General features: G+C 47.0%; 1 protein-coding gene across 3 annotated transcripts in view; it reads right to left on the bottom strand.

Annotated features, from left to right (window-relative positions):
• The window catches only part of DTX2 (deltex E3 ubiquitin ligase 2), a 34747-nt gene extending 18783 nt beyond the window's left edge, over positions 1 to 15964 (bottom strand). For 2 of the 3 annotated variants that reach the window (XM_054714860.1, XM_054714861.1), the window contains exons 1-3: positions 15845 to 15964; positions 5495 to 5850; positions 2298 to 2934 (exon numbers count right to left, since the gene is read on the bottom strand). In XM_054714860.1, the coding sequence (XP_054570835.1) occupies positions 2298 to 2934; positions 5495 to 5762 (905 nt within the window). In that variant the 5' untranslated portion in view covers positions 5763 to 5850; positions 15845 to 15964. Of the gene's footprint in view, positions 1 to 2297; positions 2935 to 5494; positions 5851 to 14532; positions 14698 to 15844 lie in introns of those variants that run through there. The other variant, XM_054714859.1, reaches the window with a different exon arrangement.
• Between the last annotated feature and the right edge of the window lie 1693 nt (positions 15965 to 17657).

The raw sequence follows: 17657 nt of genomic DNA, 5'->3' as shown, positions 1-17657 counted from the left end.
CCTGCCCTGCTGCCTTCTCCTCTCCTCCACAAACATGGTAACTTTCACCTACTGCTGTTGACATTCATTTGGCTTCAAGAACTATACCACAGACCCTAGGGAGACCAAGTTGCCAAGTGTTTTCAATCCTCCCACCCTCAGTGGGTTAAGAAGTCAGCCATTTATTAAACCCCCTCTGGCTCTACAACACCCATCAGAGAAGGGTTAACTGAAGAGGGCCCCACTACAAATTAGATACAGGAAAACCTAGTTTCTCAAAGTGGGGATAGGCCCATGCAAGTAAAGATCACCCCTCCCAGTTCCCAAAAAGCTGGAGGAGATAAAGATGAACATCCACCTTAGGAGGCAGGTCCCTTTGAGGCTGTTTTAACTAACAGAGCCAGCTGGCCTGGTTCCCTCCTGGCGTACAACACAGGACAAGCACCAACACGCATGGCCCAGCAATAAAGGTAAGACCGTCTGGCCCAGCCACTTTCCCTTCAGTAACTTGCTTGGCCTGTACCAGCTGGGCCCACATCAACAGTCTCTCAGGCCTCAGGCTGGGGAGGTGAAAGCAATGGAAGCCCAGCACCGGGAGAAAGCAACCAAGCTTATACACTGCCTGGCTCAATCCCAGAATCCCACCTCTAGAATCATCCAGAAGTTTCCCTTAAAATAATTTGTAAGAACTTAAGAAGCCCCAGGAGGCTAGGCAAAGCCGAGCCAGTAGAAGCTCTAGCCCTCCCGATAATCCTTCTGGGCTGGCTGATAGAGCACACTTCTCTCTAAAAGAGACTGACCCACACATTGGAGGGGGCTTCAAAAGGGCACTGGGTGAAACTGGGCTCGCACAGGGTCCTGCTTGCTAATGTCTATGTAAAAGTCCACAGAGAAGGCTCAAGTAAAACCTCCCTGTGCTCCCAATTCCCAGAAAAATCTTAGCTCCACATGCCCCAACTCTCAGGAGAAAATGCCCAGGAAGATGCCCTGACCCATCCAGGACCCATTCCTCTCCTGTCTGTTGGACTCCTCCACACTCATCCCTCCAGATACCTTCTATCTTCCTCTCCTTCTGCCTTTAAGAGAGCTTCAGAACTCCATGTGTCCCACATGGCCCACTCTGGGGCCTCGGTTTAATCCCAGCTCTGCCACTTGCTAGCTGGGCTGCCAACCCTGTCAGCCTCAATGTCCTCACCTGTAAGCTGAGGACACCCCTCACCGCATGGCCGTTATGAGGATGAATGAACTCACTCACAGAGCCTACTCAGTGAATGGAAGCTGTCACTGTGTCGGCTAGAAGTTGTCAGGGTCCTCTGAAACCCAGCTTTAAAAAATGCTAAAGGCCCAAGTAACAAGGCCTTGGCCACACTAGAAAGCTTCAGCCCTTACCGTGGTCAAGTGGGCAGGGATGGAGCTGGGTGAGTGAGGCAGCAAGAAGATACTGACTGGCTGATAGCAGTGCGAATCAACAAGATGCTGACTCCCTGGGAAATAGGGCAGCCACGGGCCCACATGTCCAATCACTACCTGCCCAGGTCACCCTCTCTCAGAAATCAGCCCCCATCCCAACTACCACTCTGAATTCTCAAAATGTTCTCCAAACCCAACTCTCTCAGTAATGACCAATGAGGCCCTTGTCACTGACAGGTGTCTGAGCACCCCAGGAGCACAGCCCAACTGGCCACTCCAGGAACTTTTCTCACTTTAAAGAGCCAACTGGTCTGGATGGGCCTGTTTCATCATCTTTCTCAAGGTGCAGAGAGCTCTGATAGACAGCGGGCTAGAATGCATCAGCACAGAGGGGCTGTCCTATGTCACCTGTTGCCACCTCCTAAGTGCCCCTCCCCAACATTTTGCTCTCCCCTCAACCAAAGCTGAGCTCAAAACTTTCTCCTGGACAAGACTGTGGACTTAGGGAGGGGACTGAACCTTCCATGTCTATGAGGTGAAATGTCAGTGAAATGTTCTCAGGCACATGGTACCAGCCACATGGCACACAGGCACAGTCAAAAGTGGTTAGCTGCTCTATACAGAGAGTGCGATTCTCCTGAGTGAATGGAGGGATTACTGGTTTTAACCTGTGTGGCAGCTATCAACACTCAAGTCCCAGAGGTCAAGGCTTTGTGGGATGCAAGGCTGTGGACAGCTGTGGCACCACATGGCACATGCAAAGGAGATGACATAGCAGAAACAACGAAAGAAGCAGGTGCTAAGTCTGCAGGTATTTGGGTGAGTCTTCCCAACTAAGGAAAAGCAAAACCCAAGCCTGCTGACCAGGTACACAGGTGGACAAAACGACCCTCAATAACACAAGATACCTGGCTCCACTGGCAGTGGATGATCCTGGGGGCTGGCGCTGAGGTCCCAGGTGGGAGAGGCTGGAGCAGTAAAAGGGCTGGTTCCCCAAGGAGGGCAGCACCCCACCCCAGGGGTTGGTGGTGTTCAGCCTGGGTGCAGACCTAGCTCCAGAGAGCGAGGGCTTATTGTATGGGGCGAAGGCCTGGTGGGCCCCAAAGATAACAGCAGTCCTTTGGGGGGTCTGTGGGGTAGGGTATGCAGGGAGGCTGGTCATGGAGTGGCGGTAGCGACCTGACACAGGGCCAGTTCCGCCACTGTTGAGGCACTGATGGCAAGAGCAGGCGACTCCCATGTGGCCTGGTGGAGCGATGATGGTGGTCACTGGGTAAGGGGGCCCTGCTTGGCGCCGCACACTACGGCAGTAGTTCGAAGCCTTGTTGGTCTGTATGTGGGTGGCATAGTTGACGACGTAGTTGTACCCCAAAGGTGCCAAGTCCACAAGCTGGTTGCCCCTGGCCACCTGCTGCTCCAGATAGTCACAAATGCTGGCTTCATAGGCTGTCCAGGAGCCATCGTCGTTCAGCCACTCCCAGACAATGCCCCGGCCCGGGGCTGAGAGCTGGGAAAACAGGTGCCTCCGCACAGCCCGCATGGTGCCTGTTTTGCAAGGAATGTTACACATAAATGGTTAATCTGCTAGCACCCCAAACAAATGGAGTTTTATTTTTTCCCACAACCAAATTAAATTAATATGATCACGGTATATATAGGGTCATGGTGCCATCCGACCTAAAGTCTGGCATTGGTTGTTCTTCCCAAATTTTGGGTGAAGGCTAGAGAGCACTCTTTAGATAAAAAACCTGTGGCCCAAAAGGATCAAGTAGCAGCAGGGGATCCATGCTCCTGGGCAGGAATGGGGGATGCTAAAAGTTTAGGTCAAAGAAGTGCTGTGGCTCAGACTCAATGAGGCTTTAAAAATGATTTCTAGCCCTGGCAGGCACTGCTCATGGTTAGAGCATCAGCCTACACACCGAAGGGTATCGGGTTCGATTCTCGGTCAAGAGCACGTACCTGGGTTGCAGGTTCCATCCCTGGCCTGGTCAGGGTGTGTGGGAGGCAACCAACTGATGTGAGAACATGGGTGTTTCTCTCGCTCTCTCTCCCATGTCCTCCCTTCCTTCCACTCTCTCTAAAAATCAATGGGGGAGGGAGGAAATATCCTTTGGTGAGGATTTTTAAAAATAAATAAATAAATAAAAATATTTCTAATGATGAAACCTATGCAGCTTCACTTAAAAAACTGAAACAAAAAAATTATAAAGAAAATGAAACCATCCATAATCTAACCACCAAAAGGAAAGCACATCATTTATACTGCAATGCATTTCTTCCCATCTAGGCACATACATTCAGGTAGCTGAGAATCATACTGAAAAATGTTTCCTGCTATTTTCACATATTATGCCGTAAGTATTTTGTGTGTCTCTAAAACTTCGTAAAACTCATTATTGTTACATAATTCTCTTACATGGATGTACCATTTCCTTTGACTTCTTAAGTAGCAAATATTGGGTAACACCCTGTGCTTAGCTTAGCCTATATACTTAATAAAATCAAACCTGAAGATTACAGAGAAAAAGAAAAAGATAAATTTAGGCCATGCTTCCAAGCACTTGCCAAAAGATGATCACTGCAATTACCTTGCACCTGGTCTCTCAACTGCAGCAGCCCTTACCTCCATCCACAGCAGCCAGAGGGATGCTCTTTACTCCAAATTAGATTACATCACTCCTCTGCCCTAATCCTTCCTTGGCTCCCTCTTTCAGAATAAAAGCAATCCCTCTGAGTGGCTGAAAAGCACCGCAGAACTTGCCCCTCTCCTGCCCTTCCTTCAGGTCTATCTCTGTCCCTTGCCAATGCCACTGAAGCTCAAACTTCAAATCAACCTTTCCCTACCCTCACTTCCACTCCGATTAACACTTATTGCTTGCTATCTAACATAAAACACAATGCACATATTATTTATTTTGTGTGCCACCTTTCTCAGTTTCCTGCAAACATCGTGAAGGCAGGGACTTTCACCTGCATCCAACTGATTGGAAGCCTTAGTCTCACTAGCCTGAGGATGCTGCTACAGGGATCAGAGCAGGGTTTCTTGAAACAAGTGATACTCTGGGTAATCACTGTTTGTCACAGGGCCAGTCCTGCGCACTATGGGATGTTTAGCAGCATCCCTGGCTTCTACCCAACAGATGCCGGAAGTGCCCTGCCCCACAGTCATGACAATCAGAACTGTCTCCAGACATTATCACATGTACTGGGGGACAAAATCACCCCCAGCTGAGAACCACTGGCCTAGAGAAACAAGCCAAACTCTGGGAGGAAGTTGTTGGCCCATTCTCAGTAATACCAATCAAAACCTATAATAAAACCAAACACGAGCCCTAGCCAGCTTGGCTCAGTGGATAGAGTGTCAGCCTGCGGACTGAAGGGTCCCAGGTTCGATTCCGGCCAAGGGTACATGCCTGAGTTGTGGGCTCGATCCCCAGTAGGGGGTGTGCAGGAGGTAGCCGATCAATGATTCTCTCTCATCATTGATGTTTCTATCTCTCTCTCCCCTTCTCCCTTCCTCTCTGAAATCAATAAAGAAATATATATTTTTAAAAAACACACAAAAACAAACACGAGTGCACAGGAGAGTGAAATAACCTGCCCAGGCCACACAGCTACGGTGCACTGGAGCCAGAACTAGCATGGCACACCACCTCCATGCTAGCCGCCTGACGACAAGATCATCAAATCTCTGCAGGTAGAAACAGGCATTTTTGGTTTGGGAAACGAGGGAAGGGGCTGTGAGGGCCTCTACTACTAGCAGGGACTCAAACAGCATTATCTCATTAAAATGTTGATGAGATGCCACAGAAACTTAACTCTTGTTTCTATCAATTAACCTGTGGTAAAACTGGTTTCGTTAGCGTACATCATTTCACTTAAAGTCATAGAACCTATCGACGATGTTAAGTGAAGACCTACTGTACATCGCACATACATCGTACATGTGTGGTACCTGCTGTCACTCACAGTACCCACCTCCCAAATGTATGCATATCAGGGACAGGACTAAGCTCTGAGAGTCAATTCTGTAACTCCAACATCTAGTGTGGCAGCCGACCCAAAGCAGGTGCTTGGATAATACTAGAAGCAGAACATGTCTTACCAGTGTCCTGGCGGAACTGGGTCCAGCTGGGGAGGTCGATGATGTAAGGGGCCAGCGAGGGGTCAGCTTGGCCTAAGGGGATGCTATGGGCCAGGCTCCCCAGCCCAAAGCGCTGGCCCTTCTGCTGGACAAACTGCTGCTCGATAAAGTTACAGACAGTGGCACTGTAGGGGTGCCAGGTGCCCATCTCATCCTGCCACTCCCACACAACCACTGCCACAGGGCTGGTGTACACCTGAGCCAAGGAAGAGCTTGGGGCCATGGCCATCTTCCCCAGGATCTCTCTGCTTTCCCAAATGGCTTCAGACCACTCTGGGCTGGCGTCTCGGGCTCATTGCCCAGTGTTTCCAGCAGACCTGTAAACAGGACAAACAAGCAGTTACCAATGCACACAATGGCAGAGTCAGCCTCGATGCAGAGAAAAAATATCATGCTTTTCCACAGTCACTTTTTCCCCTAATATCTTAAGGCATCTTGAATCAAGTACCCAACCCTGTCCTTTGCTCAGGCAGCCAGGAAGAATTCAGTCAATCTAGCAGCCTACCTACCTCTGCATTGTTCAGGAAGATACAGTGAAGAGAATTTTAGGTGCTGATCATCAGCCCAGCTTCTGTCTTTTTACCAACAATTTCTCTCTGACCCAGTACTAAATGTGTTTTCATGACTCCAAACCCCCAATGGACTGAGGTTATCATGACCCCTCAGACCTGTGTGAGGATGCTATGGTTTCCAAAGCAGGTTGTTTTTTTTCCATGCTACAGATGGGAAAAGAAAACTGTCTCAAAAAAGACCAGGGCTGTAGGATACCAGGAGTTCAATGGCAGAGCTGAGACGCACAGCACGGGCCCTAGCTCCAGAGTCTGCAGGCTGCCCAAGGAGGCATCATTAACCATGAAGGATGCCCTTGATAAACATTAAAATCTCCTGGCTGCTGAAGCCTGGTCTCTGTACTCCACTCCCTGGGCCTGGGCCTCACTGGGTCAGGTCCAGAGAGTTTACACCCATCTTCTAAGACGTTCTTTTCCAAGTCACTCCAGCCCACCTTCTTCCCTTGTACACTCTATTCATCCTTCAGGCCCAGCCTGTCACTCAGGGAGCCTTTCCCAAGCCACCCAGTACATGAACTTCTTCATAGCACCGGCCAGTATTCTGTGCCCATATACATGTATGGCTATGTTGTTGTTCTGTGTCTTTTTACCCCCTTTCTCCCCACCAACAACAACCTGGTGAGTCTGTCCTGTCCACAGCCATATCACCAGCCCCAGCAAAGGCCTTGTCACACAGTGTTATACACATGTTGATCCAAAACACAGCTGAATGGAAGGGGATGATGGTACTATGCACCTGCAGCTGTTTGAAGGAGAAAAATCTGTGAATGCACTAAATCGTGGCGGTGCCCCAGAGTGTGTGAGGAACAGGACCAACATTTAGTGGCAAACACGAAATGTGCTTGTGTCATTTAAGCCTAACAGACCAACAAGGTGCTTTTTCTTCTACTTTATGGACAGGAATCCAAAGCTCAAAGAGGTCAAGGTCTTATTGAGGGTCACACACATACTGCTAAGTGTCAGCTCTGACACCCATTTTCTTAGAGAAGAAAGATTAGCCTGAACTCTACCTTGGGCTCCACTTATAGGCCCCACTTAGAGACAGAAAAGGAGGAACAGAGAGAGGAACCCGCATCTCAAGTCTGTTATAGCATGCTCATGCAGGCCTGGTGCCAGCAGGGTTCCCAGTCATACCATCTACTCTGATTCCCATACAAATCACTTAAGTACAGACATTGAAATTTATTCCCATTTTGCAGGTGAGAAAACTGAGGCCCAGTCAGTTGCAGTGACTTGCTTCTATGGCTAGTAATAAGACTGGGACCCTGGGTTTTTGCTGACGTCCCTAATATTGCACTACACCATCAAGGTTTCAGTAAGAAGGCCAAGACCACCACCCCACAAGGAAGGTAGATCTGGAGCAGCACATGAAAAGGAATAGGCATGGGCTCTGGTGTCAACATGCTGCTGACTGACTCTATTCAGGTATCATCCTGATAAAGGTACCTCAATTCTTCAAGCTTGCTTTATTTTTCTTTCATTTGGAAATGAAGATACCAACATCTATTCTAAGTGCCTTTCATGGGGATTAAAGCATAGATGTGTATAGAGAACCCAGCAAAGCACCAGGGACACAGCAGGTATCAGCAAATATTGGCCTCCCTCCCTTTCCCTGCTCCCTCAACCCCAGTACCTCCCCAACCGTCAAGTCTGGGTGAGGAGTGGCAGCCTACAGCAGCACTGAGCCACAAAGCAGGAGAACACAGGCGATGAGTCAGACCTGCAATAACTGAGCACACCTGTGAGTGCCAAGGCTGCCACTGAGCTGCCAACTGCTCCAATAAAAGGACACATCCCGCACTGGAGGATTGGACCTGGGATGCCCTTGGGATAGCAGGCTGGCTTATTAGCTCAGTGCCTGCAATTAGAAGTCTCTGGAACCACATCCGGTACAAATCCCAGGACCACTTTCAGAGCCAATTACTCCTAAATCCAGACTTCCCTGGCAACTCCTGGCAGGCATCATTCACCTCTCAGGCAGCAGAAGCCTCCTACATATCAGCACACATAGTATGTCCACAGATTCCCAGATGAACCAACTCATAGAACTTTGCCAAACAGCCTGAGAAAGACAGTTGAGAACTTCAGCTAAATCTTTTCATAAAAGTGTTCAGTCTCCATAGACCGGGACCCACCACGGTCCAGGCCCTGTCTAGGTACTGGAGACCCAGAGATGAAACAGTCATGGCACACAGCCCCTCTGTGCCCAGCTGCTGTCCCCACTCATTTCAAGGCCTCCACCTTATGTCTAGTCACATTAAATTCTAGCAAATGCCAGAACATTCAGAGCCATTTCCACCTCCAGCCATTGATCCTGCTGGTGCATGTGTCTAGACTTCTGTCCTCTTTCCACCTAAGCATCAAGCAAATTTGTCCATCTTTCTAACTCAGCCACAGCACCCTCCTCCTGAGCCTTCTGACCTCCACCTTCATCAGTGTCTTCACACACATTCCACTTATGCTTGGCCTCAGTGTCTATCTCCCCACTGGAACAGGAACTCCAAGGGCAGACCTAGCGCTGACCCAAAGCTGCGGCTGCAGCTCTTCAATGTCCAGTATCCCAGAGGGTCTGATACACCAGAGGACAAAAGAGAGGTGAACCTTCAGCTGCAGGGGCCAGGCGGTTGAGGCACTGACCAGAAATGCCCACGGGCGTTCAACTTGAGCACAGCAATTATGCGCATATAGCAGTCCTGTCAATGCACCCATTCTGTACAACTACCTCAGCCACTGGGGAGCTACTGTTCAAAAAATCTAATTTGTTTCAGCTCCTAATGACAGGGCTATTTAGTGTTCTTAATTATGAAAATTATTATTATAATTACTGGCCATGGAAGAAATCCTCAATCTGGAAGCAATCTAAACACCTTAAAATAATGAAATTCCTAAATAAATTATGGCACATCCTAATGATGGACTATAAATCTTGAAACAATGTTTTACAAAAAGCTTATGGACCTAAGATAATGCTCACAACAAATAAAAAATACAGGCTATATCAGTGGACACACTATGTTATTAGGCAGCGGGTATGTCATTTATTGAGCACCTACTATGTGGCACACACTCTGCTTGGTGCTTTTGTCATCCAGTTCTCTCAACCCTCAACCACCCTTGAAAATAGAAATTATTTCCATTTTGCACACAAGGGAACTGAAGCCAAAAGAAATTAAGAATTTACCCAAGGTCAGGCGGCCAGTCTGAGACACCATAAAGCCCATGTTCTTTCTACCTTATATAAAATAATTTGTAAAAGGCCGGAAGGAACCACTCTGAAATATTAATAGCAATGATGGAATTGTAGGATTTCTTTGACCTGTTTCTGCACTTGCAAATGTCCTACGGTGGACATATTACTTTTTATGATCAAACAAAAAAAATTTTTTTTAATATCAACAGCTGTGACCACAAAAAAAAGCCACCATCCTGCTTTCCCTTTTATTCTCTTGTGGAATTTAGCTGCAAATCCCTGTCCACAGCACTGCAACCAATGAATACATAAATAAATGGAACAAATTGATGTCTCTCTCTCTCCCCCCTTCCTCTCTAGAATCAATCAATAAATAAAACATTTTTAATCCAGATTTCCAGCTTCTTGAAAACCAGAAAAGTTGGCAGCACTTGCAGGCCTGACCTAGATTCATTATTCATCCAGAAACAACTTGCTAGTACACACTCTCCAGGTTACCACAGTTACCATGACTCCCCTTGGCAGGAGTCGGCCAACTTTTCCTATAAAAGGTCAGAAACTACTTATTTTATGCTTTTCAGAACAAAGGGTGTCTGTTGCAACTATGCAACCCTGGTACTGTAATGCAAAAACAGCCACAGACGATGTGTAAACTAACTGGAGTGGTTGTGTCCCAATAAAAAAATTTTTTTCCCTTTTTATTGAATTTATTGGAGTGACACTGGTTTACAAAATTATACAGGTTTCAGGTACACAATTCCAATTAACAACTTTATTAACAAAAACAGGCAGTGGGCCGAATTTGACTCATGGGCCATGGTGTGTCGAGCTCTCCCCTACTACCTACCCAACATCTATCACTGTGTTCCACTATCCTATAAATGAGAAATACTTCCCTGAACCCATTCTTTCTACTAAAATAGGAGAGTGCCTATGTCTCTGGCTAGCTACCCCAAGGACATGCCCTTCCCTCTGCAGACATGTTGGTCTTTGCCCAACATCTGATGATGAAATACCGCATCCAATAGTACAGCAGGCAGCATGTTGTCAGCGCCACCCCTAGAAACCCCAACTGCTTCCCAGAGCCACACCAGGCTTTAACACCTTTCCCTGTGTAAGGAAATCAGGTTCTGCCCTCCCTCTCTACACTTCCCCTGGACCCTCTTGTCTTTTATAATGCCATGCACACAGATCACCCAAATCCTTTTTCAGATGAGCCCTCTGCTTCAGCCATCAGGAACTCGAGGGAGGACCCAGAAGAGGCCAGGCTGTTCCATGCCCTTCAACCCCTCTGAGAGAATGTCTACCCTACCTGTCCACCTACTCCTCTCTTAATTCCCAGCTTGAGACTCTATACTGTGAAATCATTCCTACAGCCGCTCCTGCCACACAGGGACAACTGGTCACTCCTAACAATCAATGTCCAGGTAACATCCGAGTGCAATTATCTACCTTCCCCTCCACTAGGGCATAGGCTTCTTCAAGGCAAGGATGTGCTCAGGAAAAGGTATCTTAAACAAGACACAAAACACTGACTAAAAATGAGAAAAGACATTACACTATATTAAAACTAAGAATTGTGTGGCTCAGTGGTTAAACATTGACCCATGAACCAGGAGGTCACAGTTGGATTCCTAGTCAGGGCACATGCCTGGGTTGCAGGCTCAATCCCCAGTAGGGGGAGTGCAGGAGGTAGCCGACTGATGAATCTCTCATCACTGATGTTCTTATCTGTCTCTTCCTCTCCCTTCCTCTCTGAAATCAAAAACATATCAAAGAGATCAACCAATGAACTTGTATGCATATATGCATAACCCACGGACACAGACAATGGGGTGGTGAGGGCTGGGCCGGGAGGGGTGGGAGCGGGCTGGAAGAGGTTAATGGGGGGAAAACGAGGACCTATGTAAAACTTTCAACAATAAAGATTAAAAAAACAACTAAAAAAATAAAAAAATAAAAATATTTTTAAAAAAGAAAAAACAACAACAATGGTCATTCAACTAAATATGCCTTAAAGAAAGTAGAAAGACAAGTTACGAGCTGGAAAAAATATCTGCCTTATGCATTAAGAATTAAAACAAATATATAAAGAACTCTTACAAATCAATAATAATAATAATAATAATAATAATAAAGCACCAAAAACCCCAAAGAAAAATTGGCAAGAGACATGAACAAATATTTCACAAGAAACTCATAAGCCAATAAACTGATGAAGAGATGTTCAGCCCAGCCAGCAAGGCTCAGTGGTTGAGCATCTACCTATGAACCAGGAGGTCACGATTCAATTCCCAGTCAGGCCACAAGGTCCACCCCACCTCATCCTCATCCCAGGTTTCAGGCTCAAACCCCAGTGCAGGAGGCAGCCTATCAATAATTCTCTTTCATCGTTGATGTTTCTATCCTCTCTCCCTCTCCCTTCCTCTCTGAAATCAATATCTATATCTATATCTATCTATCTATCTATCTATCTATATATATATATATATATTTTTATTTTTTTTTAAAGGAGATATTCAATGTCAGGACTCAGAGACATAGAAATCAAGAATCCAAACATCCCATTTTATATCCATTCAATTGACAAAAAAAAATAAAAAGTCTGCCTATATCAAGTGTTGGCAAAAATGTGGAGCAATTGGAAGTCCTGAACACGGCTGCTGGCAGAATGTAACTGGTACAACCACTTCAGAAAACAGTCAGGCAATATCAACAAAAGTCGAACATTTACCAGATGACCCAGCAAAACATCACCCCTAAGTTTATACCCACGAAAACCTCTTGCACATGTTCAACAGGAGATGTGTATATGGAAATGTTCAGAGCACACTTGCAACAGCTAACACCTGGAAACAACTAAGTGTCCATCAGTGAAGATCAGGTGATAAACTGTGGTGTACTTACACCATAGAATATTAGTTGTAAAAACAAATGACATAAAACAATATGGAGGACAAATCTTAGCAAAATTGTATTATGTTACTTTCCTCTGAAATATATAGGTACAATAAAACTGTATTAAAATGAAAGCAAGGGCATAATGATTATCTGAGGATGAAAATGGGAAGAAAGACTGCATGCTTAGATGTATACTTTTTTGTTTCAAGCCCCAAGCTTTTGTTTTGAGTGGTTGGAATACAGATGCTTACTACATTCATTAAAAATAGCTTAGTAAATAAATATAAACAAGTCTGAGGGAAAAATTAAAACAAACACAGAAAAGAGACCATTTATCTTTGTACTCCAAGTGCCAAGCACAAGCCCTGGCCTACAATTTCTGCAGGCATGTGTAGAATGAATCAGGGACTTTTCTCCCTAGCCTATCATCCCCTTCCTGTTGGCACCTTAGGTACTTTCAGCATGTCTAAAGCCAAATTCACCTTCCTTCTTCCCAATTAGCTTTTCCTCCTAGATTCTCTGGCTCGCTCCACTCTGACCCAGGCAGTTAGAAGTAAAACCTGGGAGTCTTGCTCCTCCTCAACCTTCTCTCCCACTGCCCCGCAGCTGCCGTGGCTTGCTCTCTCCTCCTTCCTCAACTCCTCAGAGCCCTCTGGTTGGGACTTCTATGCCTCTCACCTTGATAAGTATTCTTTCCTACTGGCTTTCCCCAACTCTTGTCTCTTCTCCTAGTCCACCTCAGAGACAGGTGCAAGATTGTGCTTCCTGAAATATAGTTCTGATCCTGTTTCTTCCACATCTCCACTGCATTTCTGGAATAAAGTTCAAGCTCCTTGGGTTGACACTGAAGCTCATCACAATCTGGTCCCTCCCTATCAATCTTATTTGCCAGTGCACCTCCCTTCAATACCCTCTTTCATCTATACCTCCCTCTCCCCAACCCCTCCCAAAGATTTTAAGTGATGATCTGCTACCACATATACATCCCGTTTCCCCACCTCTCTGCCTCAGCTCCACACAGAATCCCATTCACTTGGCCACCCACCCTCACCTGACCCATATTTTCAAGGCCCCATTTAAATAGTACCTTCAGCCCTAGCTGGTTTGGCTCAGTGGATAGATCGTCGGCCTGCAGACTGAAGGGTGCTGGGTTTGATTCCAGTCAAGGGCACATGCCCAGGTTTGCGGGCTCGATCCCCAGTAGGGGGCGTGCAGGAGGCAGCTGATCAATGACTCTCTCTCATCATTGATGTGTCTATCTCTCTCTCCTCTCCCTTCCTCTCTGAAATCAATAAAAATATATTTAAATAAATACATAAATAGCACCTCCATGATGCCTTGGTGTGCCCAATTGAAAGAAAATACCCTTTTATCAACTTGCACAGCATTCCAGAGTTCTCTATGTTCATCATCAAGCTGAGGGCAAAATCTCCCCCTTACCAGAAGCTGGCATGGTGCAAGGAACAGTCACAAAGGCAATAATCCAATCAAATCCAACCTACACTTTCAGGCGAGTGTGTAAACTTTAAATGTCCCCCCCTCCCCAATTGGAATTCTTCCCCTAAAATCCTTCTGCTCCCCAGAGCCTTGGCATGGCTCACCAAACCCTCCACACTCAGACCTCTGCCCACCTATCCAGCATCCTCTATCCCACACCGACCCTTTGTTACTCAAGCCACTGAGCTACTTACAGTGGTCCAGACATGCCAGGTAGCTTCACAGCTTTGCCCACTCCTCTGCCAGGCTACTGCCCCTACTTTCTAAATCCTACTCCTTCACAATTCACCTTGCTGTCATCTTTCAGAAGCCTTCCTGAGCGTCTCACCTTCCTTCCTACCCCCTTCCTGGAATGGTGGTAGTTCTGTCCTGTCAGTCCCCCCTCCTCAACGCATATCACACTGACAAAACCTGTCACTGTCTATGCCTTGTCTGTCTTTTCTACCAAAAAAAAAACAAGTTCCAGAAGACAGAGCTCTTGTTGCTCCTCACAGTACCCCCAGCACTGAGCATGGGGCTTGACACAAAGGAGGCACCCAGTCAAGATTCATGCAAAAGAAATAAAAATTTCCAGTTCAAATGCAGAAATCATGGCTTATGTCCTTCATCCCATAAAGCATGTCTTAAAGTGCAAACCATGTAGAAAGCACCCTCTAAGACTGGTTAAACAGGAGAAGTCATTGGCAAGAAGCCACTTGAATTTCTTTGAGAGAGCAATAGCAATCTAGACCCAGGGCTCACTTTCATCCTGGAGATCTCAAATTCTACCCTCCCCAGTCCTCACCTTTTCTATTGAAAACCAGATAAAGAAGGCAGCAATGTAAAGTCCCCATGGCTCTCACCTTTTCTCTCTGGAGAGCTGGCACAAACAGTCCCTTCTCGGTGGCGACACCAGATCCTTAGGAGGAATGACTTGTTCAAGTTCCCATCTTGATATAAAACGCAAACAACAAAACCCAGGCAAATCTGAAAGGCTTGCTGACTCAGCAACACAAATTTCAAGACACCTTTGCCAACAAGGAAGAAGATCAGGTTTTAAATTGAGAAACAGCAGTTAGTGAAAATGAATGCACAGATGTTGGGCCCGTGTGACTGGGGACTGGAAACCACCAGATTTATTTTCCAAAACCCTAGGCAGAGCAGACGGCACAGTAGTCTTCCTCTGCCCAAATAATCAAGGGAATGGTCAAAAACAATAAAAAAATAATAATAATAACCTGAGCTCTTTCATAGAAAAGCCCAAAGGGACTTTATAAGCCCAGTCTGCTGTGTAGGAATCAAGGAAATCAACGCACCAGAGAGGGTTCAAGTTTAGCCAAAGTCACACAGCAATGAACAAGAGGCCTAGTTATAGTTACTCTGATGGCTTAAGTTAAAGCCTAATTTTGGCCACCAGAAAGTCCACCTTCTAGAACTCTAGAGGAGCTGGGACGGCATGCAGAAATATTTCGAGTTTCTGAAGGGTCCAAGCGTCTGTGCACACACTATTTCCACTGCTACCGGCACTTAGGGAAGTGGAACCAGTAGCTGGCTGAGAAAGGCGGGATGGAAGGGTAGTTCCAGAAAAAAATCTTCTAAATCCTCTTCAGCATACATTACGAACCCCGCAAAAGTAACCCAGGGTCTCTGAAACGGGAGATTCCCGGAAGGCGGACCCCACTCGGGACAGGAAAGCAGAGTTAGGAGGCATAGTCCTCTCTCAATTACAGCCCCCGCTCCAGTGAGTCGTTCACTAGGAGGCAGACCCCAGCAGAAACCACACCCTAACCCGTAGCCCGGCGGCAGTATCGCCCCGCTCCCTCCAGGTCCTGAGGGACGAGGTTCACTCCAACCGACCGACTCCAACTCCCAGGGTCTGCGCCCCTCCACCTGCTAGCCCTTTGGCTTCCACCCCGGCGTTTACCCTCCCACCCAGCACCCAGTCTAAGCTCCCAGCGCCTCCCAATTCCCCAACTCTAACCTCAGAGACCTCCAGTCCAGAGACCAGTCCTCCCAATCCCCCCCTGACCTCGTCCCGGGACGCCCCTCCGGCCGGCCCAGCCCCCCTTCACTTCCACGCCCGCCCCCTTCCGGTCCCAGCACAGTTTGGTCTCCCCCGCGCCCACGGGACCCCAGCCCTGGCGACCAGCAGGTGGCCTGACCGCCCCCTCTCACCGAGGCTGAGGAGGGCGAGGAGGCAGGAGGGGGGCACCGCTACCCTCGGGCCTGGGCACAACTCCGGCTGCGGCTCCGACTCTCAGGAGACAGCCAGAGTGAAACTCCGCGTCGCAGCTTCCTTGCGCTCCGGTGCGCATGCCCAGCACGCGGGGGCTTCTGGGTTATGTAGTTCCGTGGGTTGGGGGCGTGGCGTGGGGCAGAGGCGGGGCAGACCTGTTCAGCTGTATCTATTCTTTCTCGATATCCTGTTTGCTCATGACTTGCTCCTTCATTAATTTACTGATTATTTTACATTGGGTTGTTTTTTTTTACATACTTTTTACCGGTATATACATGGTTCCAGGCCCTGTGCTGGGTACTGGGGATTAACATGTCAATTGAAAACTTGGTTTCTCTCCTGGAAGAACTTCGGACCTACAGGGGTCCTCAAACTTTTTAAACAGGGGGCCAGTTCACTGTCCCTCAGACCGTTGGAGGGCTGGACTATAGTTTAAAAAAAACTATGAACAAATTCCTATGCACACTGCACATATCTTATTTTGAAGTAAAAAAACAAAACAGCAAAAACACCCGCATGTGGCCCGCGGGCCGTAGTTTGAGGACACCTGTTAGTTGTGGAAATAGACACAAACACACAATTACAATATAGTGGGATAAATATTATGATAAAGGAGTGGGAGCATAGAAGGATGCCCCTAATTTGGAAGTTGGGTCAGGAAGACATCACAGAGGGGTGACGTTTGAGTTGGATTTCCAAACCCACATAAGGGTTTGCCTGATGGAATGCAGGGAACCCCATGCAAAAGAAGAGAGATGTGAAAGTGCCTGATGCACTCAGCAAGCAGTGAAGTGTTCCTTGTGGCCAGGGCAGAGGATTCATTAAGGGGCTGAGGACAGAGAAAATAGATTAGGGTGTGACAGGATATGAGTATGGGGAGAAGACTGGGTAAGATTATAATGGTCTTTAAATGGCATGCAAGGAATTAAGGCAACTGGAGCCAATGGAAGGATTTTAAGAAGGGGAATGACAGTCAGCATTCACCTTAGAAAGATACCCTGTGTGGTGGGTGGAGGATAGATTGAAGTTTGAGAAAGTAAGGGGGAGACCAGTTTGGAGACTGTTGCTCTAGTCCAGGTCGAAGGTGATGAGGCCTAAATAAGGCTGGTGACTAATCTTTTGAGATCACAGATCTGTTTTCCAAAGCCATTCCCAGAAAAATGCTTAAGTGTCAGTTTTCACACATGTATGCATACACATTACACACATATTTTGCATATAGTTTCAGGGGTACAGAGTCCCCTGACTCTTAAACTCTAGTTAAGTATTTTTACATAATCTAATGTCACTCATACTTTATCAGGGATTTGAGAAGACTCAGACTGCTGGGGATAGAGGAAGAGACATCCCCAATCATTCAGTTTAAAAACTTCATTTTATAGAAGAGGAAGCTGAGGCCTAGAAAGGGGGAGTAACCCACCCAAAATTAGTGAAGGAGGAGGAGTGCCTGTAGTAGGCCAAGTCTCTGGTACCCAGGGCTCTACCACCCACCTGGGAGCTGACTTAAAGGACACATGCCTTGAGTCTGAGGAACACCAAAGTCAGGTTCTCCCAATTACTTTCAGAGCCAGAAATCCATTCAGAAATGAAGGGTAGCATTTTACCTGTGATTTACACCAGATGACTTTGTTGGCTACAGTTTAGGATGGGAACATTTCCCTTCCCCACTCAGTCTCTGTTTTCTCAGCTATAACCACCTACAACATTTCTAAAGCACCTAGCATGTGCCAAGCACTTGACAGATATCACTTC

The sequence above is a fragment of the Eptesicus fuscus genome, chromosome 4 (genome assembly GCF_027574615.1).
Source record: "Eptesicus fuscus isolate TK198812 chromosome 4, DD_ASM_mEF_20220401, whole genome shotgun sequence".
Taxonomy (NCBI): Eukaryota; Metazoa; Chordata; class Mammalia; order Chiroptera; family Vespertilionidae; genus Eptesicus; species Eptesicus fuscus.
Note: the sequence above shows the minus strand (reverse complement) of the source record. Positions and strands in the feature narration are given on the sequence as shown.